The sequence below is a fragment of the Mesoplodon bidens genome (genome assembly GCF_964165515.1).
Source record: "Mesoplodon bidens genome assembly, chromosome: 1".
Classification (NCBI taxonomy): Eukaryota; Metazoa; Chordata; class Mammalia; order Artiodactyla; family Ziphiidae; genus Mesoplodon; species Mesoplodon bidens.
Window position 1 is genome coordinate 93,004,994 of NC_138176.1, and position 20,561 is coordinate 93,025,554.

Below are 20,561 nucleotides of genomic sequence, written 5' to 3' on the forward strand. Positions count from 1 at the left end.
CCCTGTCCATTTTTTAATTGGGTTGTTTCTTTTCTTATTGCTGAGTTTTAAGAGTTCTTTGTATATTTTGAATACATGTCCTTTATCAAATAGATGTTTTGCAAATATTGTCTCACAGTCTTTGGCTTGTCTTTTCATTTCTTAATGGAGCTCATTTTCAATGAGCGTTTGTAGAATCAACCATTTTCTTTAAAGTCTTGGAATATTTGCTCTATTTTATCTGATTATGGTCTCTCGTGTACTCTTCTGAAAGTTTACAGTTTCACTTTTTATGCTTAGGTCTCTAATCCTAATCCACATGGATTTTTTGTTTGTGTACTTAGTATGATGTGTTGGGATTTAATTTAATTTTTTCCCACATGGATAACCAATTGCCCTGGCACCTTTTATTGAACTTAGTAATAACTAATAAGTTCTAATACTTTGTTGACTCACTTGGATTTTCTCAATAATAGTCATACCCTTTGTGTGTAATGGCAGGTTTTCTCCCCCTTTTCTAATTTTTCAAACTTTTTATTATTCTTTTTTCAGCTTAGGATATCCTGTACCATTTTAGAATGGAAGTGATAATAGTGGAAATTCTTGTCCCTCACTTTTAAGGGAATACTTCTAAAATTTCATCATTAAATATGATGTTTACTGTACATTTTTGTTTGATATGTTACATCAAGTTAATGATGCTTTCTTATATTCCTAGATTTTTTTTTCTTTATAATTATGTCTGGATGCTGAATTGAATCAGATGCTAGGAGGGTTTTTTTTTGCTTGTTTTCTTTATATCGCTAAGACATGTTTTTTTTTTCTGTTTAGTTAATGTAGTAAGTTACTCTAAAATATTCTTACATTCTTACCATAAACCCATCTGAAGTATCTATTAGTGTTCTCAAAGAATTATTTGGGTTCTCACTGATTTTTTTTTAATTTTCTATTTTATTAATTGCTGCAAAAGGAATGGTAATGATCATTGAATACAACTCTCTCTAAGACTAAGAATATGAATGTAAAGTCTGACAATGTAGAATTGATATAATTTACAAGAGTTAGAGGCAGAAAAGAAAGAGAAGGTAGAAAGTACACAGATTCTCTCCAGGCAAGATGGCGGGGGGGTGAGGCTGGTGTGACTTTAGGACAGTCGCACCTTTCTCAGCAAGATCTCAACACTTCGGTGTTACCAAGTTGACGCCACTTTCACATGAAGTTATCAGCAGACAGGCCACAATTAATATAGGTACAATTGGTCATGTAGCTCATGGGAAATCTACTGTTGTAAAAGCTATTTCTGGAGTTCACTCTGTCAGGTTCAAAAATGAACTAGAAAGAAATATTACAATCAAACTTGGCTATGCCAATGCTAAGATTTATAAACTTGACGACCCTAATTGTCCTCGGCCAGAATTTTATAGATCCTGTGGAAGTAGTACACCCGATGAGTTTCCTACAGACATTCCAGGGACCAAAGGGAACTTCAAGTTAGTCAGACATGTTTCCTTTGTTGACTCTCCTGGCCATGATATTTTGATGGCTACTATGCTGACCAGTGCCGCAGTGATGGATGCAGCTCTTCTCTTGATAGCTGGTAACTAGTCTTGTCCTCAGCCTCAGACCTGTGAACACCTGGCTGTGATAGAAATCATGAAACTGAAGCATATTTTGATTCTACAAAATAAAATTGAAATGGTAAAAGAAAGACAGGCTAAAGAACAGTATGAACAGATCCTTGAATTTGTACAAGGTACAGTAGCAGAAGGAGCTCCTATTCCAATTTCTGCTCAGCTAAAATACAATATTGAAGTTGTCTGTGAGTACATAGTAAAGAAAATTCCAGTACCCCCAAGAGACTATACTTCAGAACACCAACTTATTGTTATTAGATCCTTTGATGTCAACAAATCTGGCTGTGAAGTTGATGACCTTAAGGGGAGTGTAGCTGGTGGTAGTATTCTAAAAGGAGTATTAAAGGTGGGCCAGGAGATAGTAGTCAGACCTGGTATTGTTTCCAAAGATAGTGAAGGAAAACTCATGTGTAAACCCATCTTTTCCAAAATTGTATCACTTTTCACACAGCATAATGATCTTCAGTATGCTGCTCCAGGTCTTATTGGAGTTGGAACAGAAATTGATCACACTTTGTGCCAGGCTGACGGAATGGTGGAGCAGGTACTTGGTGCACTTGGAGCTTTACCTGAGGTCTTCACAGAATTGGAAATTTCCTATTTCCTGCTTAGATGGCTTCTAGGTGTACTCACTGAAGGAGACAAGAAAGCAGCAAAAGCTGTCTAAGAATGAAGTACTTATGGTGAACATAGGATCCCTGTTGACAGGGGGAAGAGTTAGTGCAGTCAAGGCTGATTTGGGCAAAATCATTCTGACTAATCCTGTGTACACAGAAGTAGGAGAAAAAATTGCCCTTAGCCAAAGAGTTGAGAAACACTGGCGTTTAATTGGTTGGGGTCAAATAAGAAGAGTGACAATCAAGCCAACAGTAGATGATGACTGAAGAATTAAATAACAGATTTGGATGAAGTCGGAATTTCTCTTAACAACCTAGGGGTATATTTTCAAAGCAATAGCGAGGAATTAATTTCACAGCTCATTACCTTAGGAGTAGCTGTAAGGATATTCTCATTTTTTGGTGATGAAAATTTAGCCTCTAGTACTAAAATAGGGTCTACAATAAATGTAAAAATTGGTGTAATGTTGGATTGAATCTACATTTTACCAGAAATTAATCATTCCCAAAAAACGTCTAATTTATACATCAATGCAGGTTTGAAAGGAAACTGCTACAATCAGCCTTTGCTGTAGCACACATACCACTGAACCTGTTTGAAAAAAAATTTTTCTTCTTAAAAAAAAAAAAAAGAAAGTACACAGATTTCCTCAGCTTTCACAATCAGTTATAGAGCTATCATTTAAGGATTAGAGATATTAGTATACTTAAAGTTATAAAGATAAGCAGTAAAAAAATATCAACTAAAATTGGGTGGTAGGGAGAAGGGAGCAAATATATCTTTCATTAGTTATCATCAGGAGTTAATAAATATTATATAGAACATGGAAATACAGGTTTGAGTATTAAATAGAGTTATAAGGATAATCAATAATAATGTTGCTATTATTAGTAAGTATAGCACTTAAATTTGCAAAGTGCTGTTAAAGTGCTTCAAGTATAGTAACTCATTTATTTCTCATACCAATCTGAGGTAAGTACTGTCATTGTCCCTGTTTTACAGATGGGAAAGGATAAGTGACTTGCTCAAAGTCACATAGTAAAGGATTCAACCAAGGGAGTTTGCCTCTAGAGTATATGCTTTTAGCTGTTATGATATATTGCATCTTAAATGTATCACTTTCAAATTTACATACACTCAAATGTAAAACAAATATGAATGATAAAAAAACTGAAGTCAATAAAACAAAAAAATAGAAAAATTATCATAATAATAAAATATAAATAGGTTAAACACCCATTAATAGAAAAAATGAGGTAGGCCTGTATATCCTGAAATTGAAAGAGCTTTGCAGATATTTATAAATAATCAGGGTGAGGAAGAAATGTCAAAAAATACAAATACTGTAGTTGTTTAAAGAAACACACCAGGACTTCCCTGGTGGTCCAGTGGTAAAGAATCCGCCTTGCAATGCAGGGGCCGTGGGTTCGATCCCTGGTCAGGGAACTAAGATCCCACATGCCTCAGGGCAACTATGCCCTGGTGCCACAACTACTGAGCTCGCGCGCCTCAACTAGAGCCTGCGTGCTGCAAACTACAGAACCCACGTGCCCTGGAACCTGCATGCCACAACTAGAGAAGACAAAACCCCAAACCCGCATGCCACAACTAGAGAGAAACCCGCACACCACAATGAAGACCCTGCACGCTGCAACAAAGATCCCACGTGCCGCAAATAAGACTCGACACAGCCAAAAATAAATTAAATAAATAATAAATAAATCTTTTTAAAAATAAAATAAAATAGCTAAACACACACACACACACACCCCAAAATCCCTAAAATATGTGTATGTATATAAATGGATAGAACAAGGAGTCACAAGAGTACAGCATTAATAGCACCTTTTGGGAGGAGAGGAAGCTTAGCAGAAATGAAGAGAGACTTCTTAGCTTTACTCTGTATTTTTTTTTTTTTTTCTTTTTCAGTACGCAGGCCTCTCACTGTTGTGGCCTCTCCCGTTGCGGAGCACAGGCTCCGGACGGGCAGGCTCAGCGGCCATGGCTCACGGGCCCAGCCGCTCCGCGGCATGTGGGCCTGGGATCTTCCCGGACCGGGGCACGTACCCGCGTTCCCCGCATCGGCAGGCGGACTCTCAACCACTGCGCCACCTGGGAAGCCCCTACTCTGTATATTTTTATGTTGTTTGAATTCTGCCAAAAATGTGTTACATAACTCAAGCAAAATTTTTTTTTTTTTTTTTTTTGAGGTACGCGGGCCTCTCACTGCTGTGGTCTCTCCCTTTGCGGAGCACAGGCTCCGGACGCGTAGGCTCAACGACCATGGCTCACGGGCCCAGCTGCTCCGTGGCATATGGGGTCCTCCCAGACCAGGACTCGAACCCGTGTCCCCTGCATCAGCAGGTGGACTCCCAACCACTGCGCCACCAGGGAAGCCCAAGCAAAATTTTTTTTAAAGTGTGTATATGTAAATAAATAATGTCAACAAGAAAAAGGTCAGGAAGGACAGAATTTAAACTGTTAGCAGTCAATATCTCTGAAAAGTAGAATTAGAGGTAACAGGAAGATTATTTTTCCCTAATTTACTATACATACTTCTGTATTATTTGAATTTTAATATGTTACAGTGAACATTTTTTAACTAGAAAATGAAGAAGAGAATATGTGATCACTCTCACTTGCCTTTCTTCTTGTATAAATTATCTGTTCCTGTGCTTTATTCACTGACTAGATAGTTTTTAACAAATTTCATTGGAACATAGTACATGAATAGACTTCAGAACTTATATGATTTTAATGAGATTTGCAGTTTAAAGATTTGGCAGCTCTTTTTTGTCATGTAGGTCTTGGTTTAAATGTTACCTCTTTGGTTAAGTGAGGCTTTTTTTGACCATCAAAGGAGCCCTCTGGTCTTTATCATGTTGTCTTGTTATATTATGATAATAATGTTGTCATCATCTAGTCTTGCTTACTTTTTTTCCTAAAAATAATTTGTTTTCTTTCCCTGAAGTATAAGATCCATGAGAGGAAGAACGTGCCTTGATCATCTTGTAGCACAGGACCTAAAATAATTCTTGGCATAGAGTAAGCACTTAATAAATACTGTTGCATGAATGAAAAAAGTAATACTCATTCTTAAAAATTCAGAAACTTACATTTAGGCCATCCAATAATGGCTGAGCTATGGTGAACTGATTAATGATAATTCATAGGAATCTAGTAATTAGAATACCAGTTTGTTTATTTATAGTAGTAGATATGAATAGTGTAATAAACAGAGCTGGATATGCATTATGGGTTTTTTCCTAGCATTATTATGCAAAAGCAAATTTAATCAAGAATAAAAAATGAATAACACATGGAAATTGGGAAAAAGAGAGGTGGGCAGTTTTAAAAAATACTAGATACTATACTCTGGCTATTGATTTATTACCTAACACAGGGGTCCCCAATCCCTGGGCCGTGAACCGGTACTGGTCTGAAGCCTGTTAGGAACCAGGCCTCACAGCAGGAGGTGAGAGGCAGGCCAGCGAGCAAAGCTTCCTCTGCCACTCCCCATCGCTCACAGTACCGCCTGAACCATTTCTCCCACTGTCCATCCGTGGAGAAGCTCTCTTCCACGAACCCGGTCGCTGGTGCCAAAAAGGTTGGGGACCGCCAACAAGTATATTATCTAGTAAATGTTTATTCTTGGTCCTGAGAATTGTATGGGGCAGTATGAATGATTTGGTTTTGCTGGTCCAGTCATAAAAATAATAAAGTGCCAGTCCGACTGATGGTGGGTTAGATTGTACACTTATGCAAACAAAGAAGAGCATTAAGTTAAAGTTGTAGTTTGTTACAAATCAAAGAGTAAAAATATGACATAAATGGTGGTTCCCCAAAAAGCATTCAAAGTAATAGATAAGCCCTTATTAAAGCTCACTGATGGAGCTGCAAATTTCCATTTTCCACTTTTCTAAGTAGAATAAACCCTGAACCTGAATCAGATTTTGCCTGGAAATCAAAACTACACCATTCAGTTTGAAAAGACGGAGGCAAATATTTTTTTAAAACTTCAGAAATGTTTGGGAAAGACAGATAAGTGGTACATAAGTAGTAGCACTGATTAATTACTACTTTTCATGCACTGTAGAGTAGAAGACAGGCAGTATAGTATAGCAGATCTTCAGCCATGTGCCTGAGATTCAGTCTTAGGTCTGCCTCCCACTTGTTGTGTGGCCTTAAGTAAATCATATCCTCTCTGTGCCTCGGTTTCCTTGTCTTGGGGTACTATATCTTCATAAGATTGTTGGGAGGTTTAAGCAAGAACGTACGTGTGTGTGTGTGTGTGTGTGTGTGTGTGTGTGTGTGTGTGTAGTTTTTAAATGGTGCCTGGCAGATAAATTAGTACTACATAGGTATTAACCACTCCTATTGTTATTCAACAAATATTGAATATTTACTGTCAGTCACTGTACTGAGGATGGGAAGGTCCTGCCCTAGAGGAATTCAGAGTTTACTGTAGCTCAGGGCTCTACTTCATCTTCTCTACTTTCAACCAAGTTCTTTTTTCCTGTATCTTGTATCTTATTTCCAAGAGAATACATTCAAAGTTCTAGTTTAATCTCATTTTTAAATTTCCTCCCAGTTTTATTGAGATATAATTGATAATGTTGTATTATTTAAAGTATACCACATAATGACCTGATATATGTATATACTGTGATGTGTTTACCACAATAAGTTTAGTTAACATCCATCACCTCACATAGTTACAGTTCTTTTTCTTGTAATGAGTACTTTTAAGGTCTCTAAGATAAATAAGTTGTGGGGATATAATGTACAGCATGGTAACTATAGTTAACAATACTGTGTTGTGTATTTAAAAGTTGCCAAGAGAGTAGATCGATGTTTAATTTTTACCTGATATTTGTAGAGGTGGTTAGAAAGTTGACCTGCCAAGTAAAATAAAATGTTTTAAAGTCATTTAAATTTTTGTTTTATAGATGTTTGTTTGCTACTAATGGGTGTGAGCAAGTTAGATATTCTATATCGAAGACTTCTCCTTACAAAACTTTTTATCAGAGGATGGGGAAGGCCAGAGGATCTCAAAAGGTAAGCATTTTTTCTGAATGCCTCTTCTAAATTTGTTGTTTTAGTGAACATTTGAAACTTCATTTCAGTTATAAAGTCCTTTACTATAAATTGATTGGTAAATTAAGCATTAACTACTCTATAAGAAAGAAATTATTTCCTTTTCTCTTTTATCTAATTATTACTCTTAAGTTTTAACCCATATAATCATAAATTGAACTGTTTTAAAAGTAATTCAGACTTAAAAATAAAGAGCTCTCAGACATAGATTTTTAACTTTGGTAATTTTTTTATCGATTACAGATTTCAGGGACTAAACTTTCTTGGGTAACTTGAATTTGTAATGACTATAAAACTGTGATATACTGTAGCTCATGGAAGTACTTGAACTTGTGAAAAATAATTTTAGGGATTTGTGCCTTTAATTTTGAGTCTTGAATATGTTAATTACTTTTGGAGCAATGATATTTCTCATGTTTTTTCTGAGACAAAATGTCAAGCTTGAAAAAAACCAAAGCCTAATTTTTTCTTTAATTATTAAAATTAAATTTTAACATGGTTTATGAACTGGACTTGCTAATTTTTAATTACTTTTCATCAGTCTCAATATAATGGGAATACTGAAGTTTTCCCTTTTTTCCCTCCCTTCCCATAATAGACTCTTTGAATTCAGAAAGATTATTGGAAATCGAGAAAGATGTCAGAATCTGGTTTCAAGTGATTATCCAATATACATCGATAAGGTATTCAGATGAAAGAAATGCAATTATAGAAATTCAGGTTTTATATAACTGTGTGGCAAGAGTGGGCTGAATGTTGGAGTATAATAACAATAAACTCTAAAACATGAGTACAATATAGATTTTTCATTTAATATTTTTTAAATGCTATCATGTACCCTAACTGAATGCTTATAATAACTATATGCATGTTTATATGGGAGCATATATTTAATACTTAACTAAATACAAGAAAATATTTAGGGATGGATCTTTTTGAGCCTCATCTTTTATCTTTAGGCTCAAGAGAGTTAAATTATTCAACATTCAGAAGAATTACAAGTAATACAGGGAAGTGCTCTATTGAGAGAATCAGCACATGAGAAGTTACTAGCAAAACAACTGTTAAATAACATCAGGGAAATGTTATGGGATATAGTTAATTGCTGAGAGAAGGGTAGAAAGAAAATGATATAAAATTAGACAATATGAAAAAATATATTTGAAATAGTTTTGTTTTTAAGCAGCCATGTTTTCCTGTAAAACACTTCTAGGCTTATGTAATTGGATACTTGAAGCGCTGTAGGGGAGGGCCTGCAGCTGGGAAGGCTTCACATCCCTCACGGCCTTCAACCACAGTAACTACTTTCGTTGCTTTTATATATTGGATGTCTTTAGCAGATTTCATTTTTCAAAAGACTTTCACTGCTAAAAACAGGATCTTATAAATTGGAAATCCCTCCTCTATACCACATAGCTGTTCCTTTTGTATCTTCTGGATTTAGAACATTTCTCCCTCAAATTTTGCTAAATATTTCCATTTTCTCTGTTTTTTTCCTATTAAAAAGTCATAGGCTTGAACAAATTTAAAACATACCAAGTAAAGATCAAAACTCTAATTTATGCCACTTTCCACCTCCTAATTCCATTTTCCTCCCAAGGAGGAATTACTGTTAGGATTTTAGAATGCTTTCTTACAGATATCCTTCCTCTCCCCCACCTTCTCTCTCTTGCTTTCTCACTCTTGGTTTTTAAAGATTGAGATATAATTCAAATACAGAAAAATTAGCCTTTTAAAATGTACAATTCAGTGTTGTTGTTTTTTATTATTACATTCTCAAGATGTGCAACTATCACTATCTAATTCCAGAGCATTTTTATTGCCCCCAAAAGAAACCCTGTACCCATTAGCTGTCACCTCCCACTTCCCCAGCCTCCCACCTGCTGATAATCACTCATCTGTTGTCTCTGTGGATTCACCCATTCTGGACATTTCATATAAATGGAATCATCCAACATGTGGCCTTTTGTTTCTGGCTTATTTCACTTAGCAAATTTTTAAGGTTCATCCATGTTGTACCATGTACCACTGCTTCATTTTTTTTATGGCTAAATAATATCCCATTGTGTATATGTACAACATTTTGTTTATCCGTTATTCAGTTGATGGGCATTTGAGTTTCTACTTTTTTTTTTTTTTTTTTTTTTTTTGGCTCCATCGGGTCTAGTTGCGGCACATGGGATCTTCGTTGAGGCATGTGGGATCTTTTGTTGTGGCATGAGGGCTTCTCTCTAGTTGTGGCATGCAGGGGTTTCTCTTCTCTACTTGTGGCATTCAGGCTCCAGGGTGCGTGGGCTCTGTAGTTGTGGCTCCAGAGTGCGTGGGCTCTGTCGTTTGAGGCACCCGGGCTTCTCTCTAGTTGAGGTGTGCAAGCTCAGTAGTTGTGGCGCGCAGGCTTAGTTGCCCCGTGGCTTGTGGGATCTTAATTCCCTGACCAGGGATCAAATCTGCGTCCCCTGCATTGGAAGGCGGATTCTTTACCACTGGACCACTAGGGAAGTCCCGAGTTGTTTCTACTTTTTAACTGTTATGAATAATAATGCTATGAATATTCATGTACTAGTGTTCTTGTGGATATATTTTTTTCAGTTCCCTTGGGTATATATCTAGGAGTGGAATTGCTCAGTCACATGGTAATTGTATGCTTAAATTTTTAACAAACTGTCAACTGTTTTCCAAAGTGCACCATTTTACTTTTCCACAAGCAGTGTATAATGCTTTCAATTTCTCCACGTTCTTACCAATATTTCTACTTGCCCTAGCCTTCCTAGTGGGTGTGAAGTATATTTTATTGTGATTTTGATATGTCTTTCCCTAATGACTGTGATGTTGAGCATCCTTTCATGTACTTATTGGCCATTTGTATATCTTCTTGCGAAAAATATCTATGAAACCCTTGCCCATTTTTAATTGGGTTATTCCTCTTTTTAGTGTTGAGTTGTAGCTTGCTTAATTTTTAAATCTGTCTTATATATGGCTCTGAAAGTGTTTTTTTCTTACCAAATTGCCATTTATCCCAACACTATTTGTTGAATTATTATTCCCTTTCACATTAGTTTGTGCTGCCTCTTTTGTCAAATAATTCTTCTAAAATGGATAAAAGAAAACTTTAAAACTGTAGGAGGCACAAAGATGACTAAAATGTAAACACTTCCTGGATTAAAAATTTTGTATTATACACGTTAGGTCTCCTTACCATTTTCAAAAAATGCAATGCAATCCCAATTAAAATATTCAGTTTAGAGCTAAGGTCCATAAAAAGATCCTAAAATTATTTTGGGAAGAACTCAAATATATATTTGGGAAGTATAGTCAGATCAGGAATACTAGAAAAGGAAGAGTGGTAAGTAAAAACTATCTCAGTCATACATCAATGGGTATTGTAAGGCACAGTATGATCAGCACAGCCTGACACTGGTTTAGAAATAAAAGATATGCTAATGAGACCTGATAAATGATTGAAAATAATTTTACAAATTATTTTCCAAAAAATAATTTTACAAAAAAATTTATGGAAACTTACTTCATGATAAAGTAGTATTTTAAGTCATTTGCAAAGAAAATGTGGATTATTTAATAAATGATGTTGAAACAACTGGTTCGTATTTGTGTTTTTTAAAGAGGTTGATATATTTAGCTTCTAAAAATACAGTTTTTTGTTTCTGGTTTGAATGAAAATATGTGATGCTTTACTGCTAATTTAATTTTGACTATTGGCCTGATAAAGATTTTATTATTTAAAAAAAATAACTATTTGAGGTGGAAAAAAAAACTTAGGTGTTGAATATTAGGAAATGCCTTTGCTACATATGTAACTATCACATTTCTCCTTATTTAATGTGTTGACATGACTCATTTCATCAATAGGTTACCTGAAAACAAGCCATTCTAACATATAAAATGTCAACCCTTATTTGATTGTGGTAAATTATAATTTGTTTGTAAATTGTTTTTATATTTATCTTTATATTGTTGAATTCTTGTAACAAATATTTTATTTTGTTATTGTATGTCATTGTACAAATAAGGTTTACTTATAGTTTGTCTTCCCAAGTAGACTCAAGTAGAGAACGTAGAAGGAAATGAAATGTGTGTAGGAGCCTTTAGAAAGCAGAATGGAGCAAAAGGGTACTTAGTAGGCACTAAAAAAAAAGTTACAATTGAATAGAACTTTTTAACAGAAAACATCTATGATAGACCTAGATACCACTGTCATTGTGTATACATCTTGGTTTTGCTTTTTTTTAGATTGAAGAGCAGTCAGACTGTAAGATCCTAGATGGACACTTTGTTTCCCCCATGGCCCACTATGTGCCTGATATCATGCCAGTTGAATCTGTTATTGCAAGGTAAGTATTTTTATTCAGAAAGTTAAAGTAGTAGGTTGTTTACGTTCATTTATACAATTACAATAATATCAATGCCATATTATTTCAAATTATTTATTATTAATTGCAATAATTATTTAGCATTTTTCCATTAAATGTGGGGTGGGATGGAATAAAAATACAGAACTTTAGTATACATTTGAACTTAAGTTGTTATCAGCTTAATCTTCAAAATTTCAAGAAGCAGGACAGTGCTGGGAATGCTAAATGAAGCAGAGTTGTTAACGTTGGTAGTTTTGATTATGAAACTGAAAATTAAGAGTTAGTTTTCATGAGCACAAAACAGATATAATCATTAAACCATCCTAAATTTTCTTGTCTATGTTCTATTCAACAATTTATTGACAATAGATAAGTAGTGATATTTTCCCTTGCCCAGGCAAAGTAAGCTCAGAATTCAGGTTTATGTTGCCTGAGAACACAACCGCCTAAGGTCAAACCTTGAGCTGACAGAGTGCAGTGTTCTACTGTGATAATAATTCCAAAATGTCAACTGCTAAGGAAATTGAAAGGAGAAGTAACTCAGTTTGGGAAGATAAAAAAGTTCTGAAGATGGATGGTGGTAGTGATTGCATAACAATGTAAGTGTACTTAATGTCACTGAACTGTACACTTAAAAATGGTAAAAATGGTAAATTTTATGTTATATATATTTTACTACAATGATAAAAAAAAGAAGTCATATAGGAAAAAACATTGAATGAGAGGACTAAGATACTACGATAAGAAGATTACAAATAGAGAAGACTATATTTTTTCTGGTGTGGTTTGCTTTTACCTCCAAACATAAAAGTTTTAATAAATCAGATCCTGTTATACACTCCAAGTTGAAAAAAGATAACATGAACTATGTTATTGATATCAACAGCTTGTACAGCCAAGCATTATTCCTGCAAGGAGAAAAAGTGGAACTATCTAAAGAATTGTTTTTCTAGGACTTAATCATATATATTGATGTCTTTAAAAATAAGAAAATTTCATTATGCATATATAAAGTTGTGATATTGAATAAGGTAAAAATGATTGCAATAAATTCTGTTCTTATATTGTAATTGAATTTTTAATACCGTAACACCAAGCAAATTTACAGTATCTTTGTTGCCAGTTGGGCAAACATTAGTTTAATCAGTCAATTACAGTTTTGTTTTGTTTTTCTACCAAAACATATGTTTATTTTTATTACATTCCCATAACCATTATAACAGAATTTTAATGCATTTTAATAAATAAATAAATGATAATGAAAATTCATCAGTGCCTGAAAACTCAGATTTTTTAAACTACTAAATGATCATGATATTTTAAATACACAATTCTACATTGCTAATATCTATTGAAATAGAATTTATAGATGAATAATCATGCCATAAAGCACCTGTACTTTCATCCAACAGGACATGGAAAACAGCAAGTCAATTACAGTTTGAATGTCAAAATTCTGAATGACCTTTTCTCCCAAATAATTTAATTATGACACTTTTAAGAATTCAAAGTTTGTATTAAAAGGCTTTTAGTTTCACTGATGTGTTTTATTTTAAATAGGTTCCAATTTATTGTGCCTAAAGAATGGAACAGCAAATATAGACCTGTATGCATTCATCTTGCTGGAACAGGAGATCATGTAAGACTTTATTATAACATCTTAATCCCTAATTTGTTAAGTTGCTCTCCTTAACAGATGTGGTTATTATATTTTTTAATTTAATTTAATTTTAATTTTATATTAGAGTACAGTTGATTTACAATATTGTGTTAGTTTCAGGTGTACAGCAAAGTGAGTCAGTTATACATGTACATATATCCATTCTTTTGTAGATTCTTTTCCCATACAGGTTATTACAGAATATTGAGTAGAGTTCCTGATGCTATACAGCAGGTCCTTGTTGTTTATCTATTTTATATATAGTAGTGTGTATATGTTAATCCCACACTCCTAATTTATCTATTATATTCTCTAAGTACATCATCTTTTCTTTCCTCAGCATTACTGGAGACGACGAACACTAATGGCTCGTCCTATGATTAAAGAAGCCCGAATGGCTTCTTTGCTGTTAGAAAACCCTTATTATATCCTTTTGTGATACCTAGAAATCTTTTCTCTTATTTATTTATTTATAGATTTAGTCATCAAAAGGAATGATAGTAACCAGCTTTTCTAAACCAGTTAAATTTAGTCAGTTCAGAAAATGCTTAAGAATTAAGAAGCAAGAATGAAAAGAAGTGAAAAATTGTTTCACACCTTTTTAAAAGGCAATTTAAGGATTTTGCTTCTGTTGTATAATGAAGATAAACTGCTCTTCTGTTTCTTTTGAGATTTATACTGGATTTTAATATTAATAAGTCAAGTGTTTGACTTATTAAGGAAACCCTCATGTTTTAAACACATTTACATTTAAATATCAGTTGAGGTTTAGAACAGTTCTTTACTTAATTTTCAAGATTATGTCAGACTATTCCCAGAAGAAGAAATGAAACTGATGCACAGATATAAAGAAATGTTCAGCGTTGCTGGTAATAAGAGAAATGTAAAGTTAAAAGAACAGTTACAAAAGATTTAAAAAATAAAACACAGTAGTCATAAGGCTATTGTGAAATGGGCACTCTTGTTACTGATGACTGTGAAAATCAGTTCAACCCTTTGGGAAAGCATTTTTACTATATGCATCAGGAACCTTTAAAAATCTCACATCCCGGGCTTCCCTGGTGGCGCAGTGGTTGAGAGTCCGCCTGCCGATGCAGGGGACACGGGCTCGTGCCCCGGTCCGGGAAGATCCCACATGCCGCGGTGCGGCTGGGCCCGTGAGCCATGGCCGCTGAGCCTGCGCGTCCGGAGCCTGTGCTCCGCAACGGGAGAGCCCACAACAGTGAGAGGCCCGCGTACCGCAAAAAAAAAAAAAAAAAAAAAAAAAAAAATCTCACATCCCTTGACATTTTGATTCTGGGAAGTTTATTCTAAGGATAAAATATTAAGAAAAGAGAAAATGATAGAAAAGAGGAAAGATATTTAATAGCTTATAACTTATAAAAGTAAAACGTTAGAAATAGCTTAAATGTATAACAATAGAAAAATGGTTACGTAAATTGTGGTTCATAGCATTGGAATGTTGTACAGTTGGTTGTGTTATGTTTATTACTTTACCACTGACTACTTGTATGACCTTGAACCTGTTAGTTAACCTCTTAGTACCTCAACTTTTCCTTGGTAAATGGGAATAATTCAGAGTATTAGAATAGTTAATACTGGTAAATAATAAGGATGCAGTAAATTTTAACAGTTATTATTAAAAAGTTTACAGTAATGAATGAAAAGTATTTATAATGCAAAAAGATATAAAACTCTATGGTATGGCATAGGTATGCAAAAAACCTAAAATAGAAAATCCATTATTTTCTATTTGGAAACTGTGCCTAAGGGAAAATTTTGGAAAGAAATACAACAAAATATTAATATGGTTGTCTGTAGATAAAATAGTTTTTCTTCTAACATGATTTTCTGGCTTTTCTAGATTTTTTTATAAGTGAAAAAAAGAAACCAATAAACTTTATTTTAAAATTAAGTTGGGGATTACACAACCCTGTTGAATTACTAAAAATATTGAATTGTACACTTTAGATGGGTGAATTGTATGGTATGTGATTATGTCTCAATGAAGCTTTTTAAAAAAAGAAAAATAATTAAGTTGAAAAACCTGAGAACTCCTAAACAGCCTATTTGGAAAATAGTTATTTCAGCATTAAATTGCCTTCAGGTTTAACCATTTTGCTTAAGTTAATGTGTTTCGAGACACAGAGTGTGTTTAATTATTTAAAAACTTTCTCTTTGACCCACATTCTTAAATGGCTGCAGGAAACCCAAGGACCAAATGTAAGTATGTGTTATCTTCATTTTCCATTCTTTATGCTGAATTTTCAGCCATCTTAAAATTTTTGGTAGCCTAACCATCTTTTCTGAAAAACAGAATTCTGGCCCCCTTGCATTCTTGTGGTACCTGGATCTTTGCACATAATTATTCTACATGGGCGTATAATAAATAACCATTAAGAAAATGAATTTTTGTACACTTTGGCAAGGTTTCATATAGGAGCTAATTATGTGAGTATGTCTTTATATGAATTAAATTTTAAAAAATAGATTATAGGGACTTCCCTGGCAGTTCAGTGGTTAAAACTTCACCTTCCAATGCAGGGGGTGTGGGTTCGATCCCTGGTCAAGGAGCTAAGATCCCACATGCCTCGCAGCAAAAAAACAAAACAAAACAAAACAAAACATAAAACAGAAGCAATATTGTAACAAATTCAATAAAGACTTAAAAAGATAGATTGTAACTTGGTCACTTTAGTAATAAAATCATATTTTTTATAATTATATAAGAATAGTTCTGGATTCTAAAAATATATATTTAAGTGCTTCTTATAAAGAAATGCACTTATGTAAAATCAGTTTCTAAAACAGAAAGTTTCAATTGAATTGGTGTGTATTTAAATTAATCAAAACATGTATTATAAAAATTTTCTAACATTATATTCATAAATCATGTATTTTGTGAAAATAAGCAACATTTAAGATTTCGGTAATACATGAGCCTAGTATTTGAATTCTTTTACATTGCTATTTATTTTATTTTTTGTTGTTGTTGCCTTGTTTCTTTTTTTAAGATTTTAATTTTATTTGAGTATAATTGATTTACAACGTTGTGTTAGTTTCTGCTGTACAGCAAAGTGAGTCAGTTATACAAATACATCTATTCACTATTTTTTAGATTCTTTTCTCACATAGGTTATCACAGAATATTGAGTAGAGTTCCCTGTGCTATACAGTAAGTCCTTGTTGGTTATCTATCTTTTTCTTCTTAATTTAAATTTATTTATTTTTTTATTTTTGGCTGCGTTGGGTCTTTGTTGCTGCACGCAGGCTTTCTCTAGTTGTGGCAAGCAGGGGCTGCTCTTCGTTGCAGTGCACGGGCTTCTCATTGCGGTGGCTTCTCTTGTTGCAGAGCACGTGCTCTAGGCTCACAGGCTCTAGAGTGCAGGCTCAGTAGTTGTGGCACACGGGCCTAGTTGCTCCGTGGCATGTGGGATCTTCCCAGACCAGAGCTCAAACGCGTGTCCCCTGCATTGGCAGGTGGATTCTTAACCTCTGCGCCACCAGGGAAGCCCTGGCAGGCGGATTCTTAACCACTGCACCACCAGGGAAGTCCCGGTTATCTATCTTATGTATAATAGTGTGTGTATGTTCATCCCAAGCTCCTGATTTATCCCTCCCCCGCCACATTTCCCCTTTGGTAACTGTAAGTGTGTTTTTGATATCTGTAAGTCTGTTTCTGTTTTGTAAATAAGTTTATTTGTATCTTCTTTTAAATTAGATTCCACATATGACTGATATCATATGCTATTTGTCTTTCTCGGTATGACTTGCTTCACTTAATTTGATAATCTTGAGGTCCATCCATGTTGCTGCAAATGGCATTATTTCATTTTTATGGCTGAGTAATATTCCATTATATATATATATATATATATATATATATATACCACATCTTCTTTATCCACTCCTCTGTTGATGGACATTTAGGTTGCGTCCATGTCTTAGCTATTGTAAATAGTGCTGCAATGAACATTGGGGTGCATGTATCCTTTCAGATTATGGTTTTCTCTGGATATGCCCAGGAGTGGGATCGCTGGATCATATGGTAGTTATATTTTAAGTTTTTTAAGGAACCTCCATACTGTTCTCCATAGAGGTTGTACCAATTTACATTCCCACCAACAGTATAAGTGGGTTCCCTTTTCTCCACACCCTCTCCAGCATTTATTGTTTGTAGACTTTTTGCTGATGGCCATTCTGACTGGTGTGAGGTGATACCTCACTGCGGATTTGATTTGCATTTTTCTAATTATTAGTGATGTTGAGCATCTTATCATGTGCTTTTTGGCCATCTGTATGTCTTCTTTGGAGGAATGTCTATTTAGATCTTTTGCCTATTTTTTGATTGGATTGTTTGTTTTTTTGACACAGAGCTGTAAGAGCTGTTTGTGTATTCTGGAGATTAATCCCTTGTCAGTTGCTTTCTTTGCAAATATTATCTCCCATTCTGTGGGTTGTCTTTTTGTTTTGTTTATGGTTTCCTTTGCTGTGGAAAAGCTTTTGAGTTTAATTAGGTCCCATTTGTTTATTTTTGTTTTTATTTCCATTACTCTAGGAGATGGATAGAAAAAGATATTGCTGCGATTTATGTCAGGGTGTTCTGCCTATGTTTTCCTCCAAGAGTTTTATAGTACCTGGTCTTACATTTAGGTCTTTAATCCATTTTGAGTTTATTTTTGTGTATGGTGTTAGAGAATATTCTAATTTCATTCTTTTACATGTAGCTGTCCAGTTTTTCCAGCACCACTTATTGAAGAGACTGTCTTTTCTCCATTGTATATTCTTGCCTCCCTTGTCATAGATTAAATGACCATAGGTGCATGAGTTTATTTCTGGGCTTTCTATCATATTCCATTGATCTGTATTTCTGTTTTCGTGCCGGTACCATACTGTTTTGATCAGCTGGAGTCTACTTCCTCCAGCTCCATTTTTCTTTCTGAAGATTGCTTTAGCTATTCGGGGTCTTTTGTGTTTCCATATAAATTAAAAAATTTTTTGCTCTAGTTCTGTGAAAAATGCCTAGTATTAGGTGAATTATTTTACACTGCTTTAAAAAAATGTGCTTTATGTTCTATTGTAATTATTTTTTTCTTAGAAGGGACAACTATAAATTTGTTTTTCCTTATATCAATAGTGGTAATTTAATGAAAAATTGACAGTATAGAAATATTATTTTCTCATACATATTTTAACAGTTTTAAGTTATATCAAGTAAATAAGACATTCTTTTCTGGACTTTAAAATAGTTTGGTAGTTGAAACTCAATGAAAATTATATGTTGTAGAGCAGACACAGCTTTTTTTTTTTTTTTTAATTTATTTTTGGCTGCGTTGGGTCTTCCTTGCTGTGCACAGGCTTCCTCTAGTTGCAGCGAGTGGGGGCTACTCTTTGTTGTGGTGTGTGGGCTTCTCATTGTGGTGGCTTCTCTTGTTGTGGAGCACAGGCTCTAGGCATGCAGGCTTCAGCAATTGTGGCTCACGGGCTCTAGAGCGCAGGCTCAGTAGTTGTGGCGCATGGGCTTAGTTGCTCCGCAGCATGTGGGATCTTCCTGGACCAGGGCTTGAACCCATGTCCCCTGCATTGGCAGGCAGATCCTTAACCACTGTACCACCAGAGAAGTCCCTAGATACAGCTTTTTAAAAAAATAAGTTTTAGGTGATTAATATGCAGAACAATGTTAGCAGCATTCCAATTCCATCCATTTATTCCATTGTTTTACTTAGCTATCTGGTCCTTTAAAGGAAAAACATGTATTCTGTCTGCCTGTTGTAAGTTTGCATATATTATAATGTAAATACATAAAATAAATAATTTTCTCTTTTGTTTTGTGAGGCTAGAAGGTCCAGCTTAAAAAACGTGTCTGATCTTTTTGTGATGGGAGGAGCTCTTGTTTTAGAATCTGCAGCTCTCTTGCACTGGCTGGAGAGGGAGGGTTATGGACCTCTAGGAATGACCGGAATATCCATGGGAGGACACGTAAGCATTTTCATTTTAATTGATATTTAATTGTGGTTATGTTTATAAAATCTAGGGAATCAAACAAATTAATGGATTTATGGCACATCCTCCTCTGTGAGCCTCTCATAGTGTACACATGCCAGAGAAAATTGCAGCCTTGAACCATTGCCCAGTCTCCTTACCTGTGGGCTGTGAGCACTGAAAGGGGCTGTACAGTGTGGGAGGTGGGGGGAAGATCTAGGGAATCTATTTATTTAAAAATTCACTTTAGGTGTAGAATTAATTTTAGTTTTGGTGAAAGCAGAAACAGATTCTAAACTTTCATTCCAATTATGAAGTAATGATATTTTTTGTATGATTTATGTAGACACTGATTATACTACTTACTCCACAGCTATATCTCAGGTGTTAGATTTAATATTTTATTAAAAGTTGATTATAAACTTAACTTCAAGTGTCAACTATAAATGCCTTATTTTGCTGTTAAATTGGTGAAGATAGCTAATTTGGAAGACACTTTTCCTTTATCTCTTCTCTCCATCAAGCTGTTTTACCTTTGCTTTCTAGAGTGTACTAAAACGGCCTCCTAACTGGTTTCTCTGTCTAGTCTTTTCACTCCTTAACCTTTTTCTTAAGGCTTTTTCTCCACACTGTTAACTAGAGTGGTCTTCCTAAATCTGCTCTGCTCTCTCCTGCTTAAAACCTTCCACAGGTTTTGCTATTGAACTGGGCACTAGCTATGCCAGGTGCTGGCACCCATCTAGTGCTCCCTCATTCCCTTTCACCTGGCCGAGTAAGAACTTGTCCTTCCGCTTCCAGATTAGAGCTTACTTCCTGTGAGAAACTCTTCCGGATTCCCAGCCTTATCCCAGACTATACTTCGTTTCTCAATAACACGTACTTATTTCATTTTACTGTGATTACTTGTCTAGCAGTCTGTTTTCTCTATAAAGCAATTGATTCATTGAGGGCCAGGAACATGCTCTGGTTCATTTTTTGGACATATTAGTCATACAGTACCTTAAAATATATTGTGTAAGTCATTTGAATTATAAAATTAAGTGTAAAACCTTACTCAAATTCAAAACAACTACCAAAGAGTGAAACTGATAAAATTAGCTTCAAAAACTCAAATTCAAAACAACTAAAGACAGTGAAACTGAAGAGTGGGAAAGGATTTCTTTTCCTAACTCGTAGTGTTTCCATTGTTATGACCTAGGTTGGAGTGTTATAACTGTCAGC

At 34.7% G+C, this 20,561-nt stretch overlaps 1 protein-coding gene and 1 pseudogene across 2 annotated transcripts in view; both read left to right on the plus strand.

Annotated features, from left to right (window-relative positions):
* ABHD18 (abhydrolase domain containing 18) overlaps positions 1-20,561 on the plus strand; it is a 42,497-nt gene that overhangs the window by 9,591 nt on the left and 12,345 nt on the right. The window contains exons 2-8 of the mRNA XM_081237242.1: positions 7,181-7,289; positions 7,927-8,011; positions 11,577-11,677; positions 13,259-13,337; positions 13,699-13,793; positions 15,564-15,581; positions 19,199-19,337. Coding sequence (XP_081093368.1) covers positions 7,198-7,289; positions 7,927-8,011; positions 11,577-11,677; positions 13,259-13,337; positions 13,699-13,793; positions 15,564-15,581; positions 19,199-19,337 — 609 coding nt within the window. The 5' untranslated portion in view covers positions 7,181-7,197. The remainder of the gene's footprint in view (positions 1-7,180; positions 7,290-7,926; positions 8,012-11,576; positions 11,678-13,258; positions 13,338-13,698; positions 13,794-15,563; positions 15,582-19,198; positions 19,338-20,561) is intronic.
* Positions 1,581-2,862, plus strand: LOC308619662 (eukaryotic translation initiation factor 2 subunit 3-like; annotated as a pseudogene). The gene has a single exon. The product of its transcript is annotated as a eukaryotic translation initiation factor 2 subunit 3-like (transcript).